Raw genomic sequence first — 7,127 nt, forward strand, 5'->3', positions numbered from 1 at the left:
GAGACGATGCAAGGGTCTTTCCAGCCCACGGAGTAAGAAAGCTGAGTGCCTTTGGGCAGAAGCCGAGGGACAGGGAAGAGGCATGCCTATGAGCATGGCTGGGAAGAGCATGTCCTGATGGAAGAACAGTATCCTGAGCATTCCTGAACCTGAATTGTAACCTGTTACTTCCCTAATAAGCTGCATACGTGAGTGTTGTCTGTGAGCTCTGTGTGGCCATTGCAGTGAATTATTGAACCCAACAGAGAAGTAGAGAGTGCTGTGAGAGGGACGATTGGTATCAGATGGCAGAGGGAGGATGCGTGTCTGTCCTCTGTGTCATAGGAATCAGCCTTGGGCTGTTGATCTTGATTTTCCTTCCCCCTTGTGAATTCAGAGAAGATCAGACAGCACCTCCGAGTTGTTTTTACTGGGTCATACTCTCACTCAAGTCACACCCTTACTCAAGTCACACTGTTATTTTGATATTGAGGAGTTTCCTTGGAGATGTGACCTGCATCCAATATATACATATGGATCCTCTGCCAAGGCTCTTCCTTGCTCTGGATCCTGCATCAGCTCGTCATCATCTGATCTCCGGTTCTTGGGACTTGAGCCTGTCATCTGATCTGCTGATTCTGGAGCTTGTCAGCTTTTGCTGCCCCGTGAGCCAGCAGCCTGCCATCTGACCTGCTGACTGTGGGTTCGTCAGCCCCTACAACCACATGAGTCAGGAGAAGCCTCCAGTCTGATGTCTCTCTCTCTCTTTCTATATATATAAATATACATACACTTCAATGGTTTTGCTTCTCTAGAGAACCTAGCCTAAGACCGTACAAATCTCTAGAAAATTGACGGGCTTTCATACAACTAGTCCAAATATAACTTTCGTGTTCTTTCAATCAAACTGATATCAACGAGTAGAGCCAATTTATTATAATTATTCCATGAAAAAAATTTTTTTTCTACTTTAGTATAATTATTCTATGAAAAAAAAAAAACTATGAGTGCATTATAAATCAGACTGTAATCTACACTCTCAGAAGTCCACTTGTTTGGAGGGGATCACTGTCTCCTGTTCCTTTGCATTTTCCCAGTATCAGTAATTTGAATAGATTTGTTATAGGTGATTGAAAGTTTTTGGCATCAAAAAAATGCCTGTGGTTGAAGCTGGTTGATGGCTAAATGGAGATGCACTTTATTCTATTGTTGTGTGTGTTTGAAAAGGATTTTTCAAGTTTTTTTTAAACCAACTGTTGAGTCAAGGTAGTTCTGCTATACAAGGGACAGCCACCCCACATCCCATTGGTTCCAGCAAGCTAGAGTTTATAATTCTCGTTAGCAGTCACTATGAGATGGCAGCAGTGCATGGAAAATAAAGGCATTGAGAAGAGAGAAGTCAACATTTTTTTTTTTTTTCCTAATCGTTCTGAGTAAAGGGTGACTTTGTGAGGCCAGATGAGCATTTGGGTTAAAACGGCAATATCTATTGGGCAGACATTATATGCTAGTTGTCTTGAACGATTAGGGGAAAAAAAAAAAAGCTTACTGGCAGAGTGGTTAAGTGCTACAGCTGCTAACCAAAAGGTCTGCCGTTCAAATCCACCAGGCACTCCTTGGAAACTCTATTGGGCAGTTCTGCTCTGTCCTATTGGGTCGCTATGAGTCAGAATTGACTCGATGGTAATGGTTTTTTTTTTTTTTTTTGGTTTTGGCCTTGAACATATATCTGTATGAAACAGTTACTTGTGAAGTAAGTCCTTATTAGTAAGCTGTTCCTTATTCATTAACTATGCTTATTGTGCTCTGTATGCAAAGTCCGGTGCTAGATACGGGGACACACAAATGTAACATTTGTCTTTGGCCAATTGGACAGAGAAAAAATGCAACCAGCTTACACCTAGTCCCTGAGACTTAAATCATTACTGAGTCTTGGACCTGTAGTCCAATGGCCAGAAATCAGCATAGCTTAATTCACTTCAGACATGAAACCATCTATAGAGCACCCATGGTATATAAGATTCTGGGCTAGACACTATAAATACAAAGAAAAAAAAGCTACAGCCTCTGTCCTCAGTCTAGTGGGGAAGACAGATGACAAAATCAACTGTTTAATAGTAAATTGCATAGGATGCTATGGAATCACAGAGAGTGGGCTCAGGGAAGGCTTCGTGAGCTTAATCTTAAAGGATGGTTAAGATTAGGCAAGTGAGAAAAGGTGGAAAGGAGCAAAGAGTTATAAAATAGCATGTGTATGTGTCTGGAATTATCTGAATAACAATATAAGAACAGTATAAAATTATCAGTACAATACAAGCTCCATGAGGGTGGGGGATTTATTTTGTTCAAAATACGCCTGGCTCAAAGTAGGTTCTCAATAAATATTAGTTGAATGAATAAATAAATCCAATTATAGAGTGTTCTGGAGCTCAAAGTTTATGGTAGGGAGTGGCAGGAGAGGTAGACAGGGCAAAATCAAGGAGACCTTGTTATGGGTAGATTTGTGTCCCCAAAAAGATATGTTCAAGTCCTAACCCCCAATACCTGTGAATGCTACCTCATTTGGAAATAGCATCCTTACAAACGTAATTAGTTAACATGAGGTCATACTGGAATAGAGTGGGCTCTATTCCAATATGACTGGCATCCTTATAAAAAAGGAGAAAAGACAGAGACACAAAGGGAAGATGGCCACATGAAGACGAAGGTAGAAATTGGAGTTATGCTGCCACAAGTCAAGGAATGTCTACGGCTACCAGAAGCTGAAAGAGACAAGAAAGAATATTCCCCTTAGAGTCGTCTAGAGAACATGGCCCTGCTGAATTCAGACTTCTAGCCTCCAGAACTGTGAGAATAAATTTCTGGTGTTTTTGGCCACCCAGTTTGTGGTACTTTGTTACAGCAGCCCCAGGAGACTAATACCCCTTACCTTGTAAGGAGCTTGGATTTTACGGTGATGGAGAAACATCGAAGAGTTTTACCAAGAAGCATGGCATGACTAGATTTGCATTTCAGAGAAGTCTGGCTTCAGGTAGAAGGAACCTGAGGGACACAAGACAGGAGACAGAGAGGGACCAGCTACACACCTGCTGCCACAGTCTGTGTGAAAGCTGATGAGATAAAATCCATGGAATTAGGGACAAATTTGATGTGAGCTCTGCACCTCTACCAGCATGGTTCATGTGAAAAAGGCTGACAATGCCAAGTGTTGCTGAGGATGTGGAGCAACCAGAATGCTCATCCTCTGCTGAGAAAGTAAAAATTGATACAATCACTTTGAAAAAACATTGCACGGCACCTGCTAAAGGTGAACCCAGCAACCCCACTTTTCAGCATATATACCCAACAGAAATAAGTAAGTATATGCTCCCAAAGACGTGGACAAGAATATTCCTAGCAACAGTATTTGTCACAGCGAATAAGGATAAATAAATTGTGTTGTATTCATACAACAGAATACTACAAAACACTGAAGATGGATGGACTGCCACCATACAGATAAATCTCATAAGCATAATGCTGAGTGAAGGGGGCCAGACACAGGAGAATACAGATGCAGAACACCATTTATAAAAGCTTAGAAACAGACAGCACTCACTTATGGTGAAGAATTCAGAATAGTGATTAACGACTGGGAGGGAGTTCTGTATCTTGTTCTATATCTTGATGTGGGCATCATTACACAGGTGAGTTCTCTTTGCAATAATTCTCCAACTCTATACTTATGATTTGTGCAGTTTTCTAAATGCATATGCATTTTAAAAAGTGGCTTCAGTTTTTGGGCTCAGAGAGGGTGGGCGATGGTGCCCTGTGATAGGTTCAATGTATCTAGAAGGAAGAGGAGGCAGACTCGACAGTAGCTAAGGCTGTCACTGCACTCATGGCTTTGGACTGCTCTTGGTGGCTGTTCAGGTGTCTCAGTGAGTCATGCCATAACCCCCAATGTCATGGAAATCACCTATCCCTGGCAATTCCCCTCCAGGGCTGTGCCCTTCATGAGGGACAGTTTCCTTTAAGAAAAGAAACTCATTGTTAGGGACCCTCTTTGGCTCCACTCTGCCCTTGGCAGGGGGATGGGGGGAAGTGTGGGGAGGGAAGCGTTCAAGATAAGCAGGCATATTCAGATCGACTAAAGGTAGTGCCACAGGATAACAAAAATATCCTTTTAAAAACCACTGGGGTCCAGGGGATTGTCTAGAATTGCATGGCAGTGGTCATGGAGAAGGAAGCTTTGGTGGTGCAGTGGTTAAAATGCTCAGGTGCTAACCGAAAGGTCGGTGGTTTAAACCTACGAGGCACTCCAAGGGAGAAAGCTTTGGCAGTCTGCTTAGGTAAAAATTTACAGTCTTGGAAACCCTATGGGGCAGTTCTACTCTATCCTATAGGGTCGCTATGAGTGGGAATCAACTTGACGGCAATGAGTTTGCTTTGGTTGGGTTGGTCATGGAGAACAGACACATTCTGGGCACTTCTCATCCCTTCCTTGCCGATGCCTGTCTTCTGCTGAGATGGTTTTACCTGTGCTTTCACTTGAGGCAAGTTACTCCTGATGTAGGGGAGAGAAGATAGAGACTGTGGGGTAACCCTGAACAGGAGCCAAGAGAAGGATACTGTGCAGTGATGCCAAGTGCTGTTGAGTATATGGGGCAACCAGAGAGCTTGTCATCTGCTGATGAAGTATAAATTGATACAACCACCTTGAAAAGCCGTTACATAGCACCCACTAAAGCACAGGCACTACTAACTGTAGTTGTGCCCATGTGGCTACATGTCCTGCCCCTCTCCTCAACCTGCCATTACTCCAGGCAAACTCAGAGACTCAGGTGGAATCCCAAAAGCTCTCACATCCTCTTTTCTACCCCGTTGCTAGTTAGAGACAAGGGACAAAGTTCCTTTAAGAACAGATTGAGCTGTCTAGGAAGTCCTGATGCCCCCAGATGAAAAGAGTGAAAATCCCTGGCCCTCTTTCCTAACTTCCAGACTTATGGGGGCAGGCTAGGGCTTTTTTTTTTTTTTTTTTTTTTTTTGCCTCATATTGGTCCCTAGCTTCTTGGCAATGGGTTCAGCAGTCTGGCCCCTTCGCTAATCTCAGCATCCTTGTCCTGCTATCTGCTATAGCTGATAATTTAGGTACCCAAGTACTGCCTGTGCTTTTGCCGTAAGTTTTTGTCCTGGTACAGGAGGATTATGACGCTCCCTTCATGCCCCAGAGCCACCATCCAGCTGCCATGTGGCTCTGAGGAAAGAAGAACTCTTGAAGTTCCCTTATGACACCTTCTTCCTCTGGCCAAAGCCAAGGGAACTATTTATAGGAGAGATGATCGCCAAACAGGCAACCCAGATAAATCATGAAATTCTGCACCCACACTTAGGTAACCGTATTCTCAAGATTCCAAAGAATATTTTGCTGTTGTAGACGTGAATACGTGAGCAACCAGGTAAGTGAAGTGGGATCAAGATGGAGTCACAATCTTGGGGTTTACTTTCAAAGAATAGAGTGAACCGTGATACTCAGCGGCAGCACTCAAACACAATGCTGCCGTCTGGGGAAGTGGAATCACTAGCTATGGGGATTATTTCTTTCCTACAATATACTGTGCTTTGAAATCAGTCCTAGACTTTGTCCAGCCCTTGTACCAAAATCCTAACACCATTTCTGGCTACTGAAATCCCCTCCATTGGAAACTCAAGTACACATCCAATCCCAGCTTTAGCTTACCCCTCTTTTCTTTCTCTCCAACCACCTAATACAGTTGCTACTAAAGAGACGATGAGTACCAAGGATCTTTAACTTCCATTATTTCATCAAATATAAGGTGCCAGTGAAAGATGAATCATTATTTTATAGAAAAAAATGCAATTTAAGTATAACAAACCATTCACTGTAAAATGCACCCCAATTCAGACATGTTAAAATTTGGGGATGGGGGGATGTGCTTCTTCGAATCAATGAATTATAATACTATCGCCTGGACAGAATTCAGGGAATGGGAAATCAGAAGCCATTTGATTTCAGGAAATCGTGTATATAAATTAACAAGCCCTCGATACCAACATATAAAAGGTCTGAGACATTCCAGTGAATAGGTTCCTTTATTTCCAACACAACTATACGATTTACATCTTAGATTAGAGAAGTGTTATGGAGGATTATAGAAACTGACTCCCAAAATTAACATAAACAATTTTAAAAGAGTATCAAATAACTAAAATATGAATTTAGATAAGCCTGCCTAGTATTTAATGTGCATTTATATTTAAAGTATCTTGCAGACAATAGAAATGAGGAGTAATTTTACAGTTAGGAACAAAATTCAAAGCTTCAACTGTCTTTACAATACTTGAACAAATAATTCTTTCACCTTTGTGTACTTACGAACAGATTTTTGAAATGTGTGGAGCTGATGCTAAAAAATTGGAAGCGAAGATTCGAGAACTAATGTAAACTGATCTCCAGGACAAGATACACTTGTAACATTTCCAAAAGTCATAGCAAATGAGTTTATGTTCTCATTTCTGGCAAATATTTTAATGTTCTATTGGTCTTTCTCCTAATGTTTTACAGGTTAAATTCTGTATAGCAATCTCACTGCTAAATTGCCTTAAACTGTTGAAATATCAGTGATTATATCATTTCATTGTCCATCTTGGGATTTCCATTTGCTCTGGGCCATTTATTGGGCAATGTTTGTATGACCCTCACAACAGAGGCCCTGCACAACTAAGTCAACAAGTAAGTTTGCCAGAGGTTGCCAAGGATGCAATCCTTCACACTGATCAAGGAACAAATAAATGCCGTATTGCTCTGGTGCATTCTAAATACATGAAGGCCTCTCCCCAGTTGTTTGTGGTACAGAATTCTTCTCCAGTGCATCACCTTATATTTGAACTGTGTCATTGTTCTCTCCCCTACTGTCTTTCTAAATTTGTCTATAAACAAACAAAAAATACCACAAGAACAGAAAACAGAAAGCCCTTTTACTACCTATACTGTTTTTGAAAACTGACTTAGCTCATGGCTAGCTGAAGATCAACTTCAGCTGCAGCAGTAGAAAATTATGGTCCCTCATCCAGTTTCCAAATACAAGTCATTTCTTGGCTTTAAGCTCACTGAATGAAGGGGAGACCAAGCCAGACGTGGAATCATT

The 7,127-nt window shown here is 41.7% G+C and overlaps 1 protein-coding gene across 2 annotated transcripts in view; it reads left to right on the forward strand.

Annotated features, from left to right (window-relative positions):
- The window catches only part of TXNDC8 (thioredoxin domain containing 8), a 28,962-nt gene extending 22,426 nt beyond the window's left edge, over positions 1-6,536 (forward strand). Inside the window, exons 5-6 of one of the 2 annotated variants that reach the window (XM_064291620.1) lie at positions 5,352-5,417; positions 6,362-6,536. In XM_064291620.1, the coding sequence (XP_064147690.1) occupies positions 5,352-5,417; positions 6,362-6,424 (129 nt within the window). In that variant the 3' untranslated portion in view covers positions 6,425-6,536. The remainder of the gene's footprint in view (positions 1-5,351; positions 5,418-6,361) is intronic. The other variant, XM_064291621.1, reaches the window with a different exon arrangement.
- Positions 6,537-7,127: the final 591 nt, after the last annotated feature.

The sequence above is a fragment of the Loxodonta africana genome, chromosome 9, assembly GCF_030014295.1.
Source record: "Loxodonta africana isolate mLoxAfr1 chromosome 9, mLoxAfr1.hap2, whole genome shotgun sequence".
NCBI classification, from domain to species: domain Eukaryota; kingdom Metazoa; phylum Chordata; class Mammalia; order Proboscidea; family Elephantidae; genus Loxodonta; species Loxodonta africana.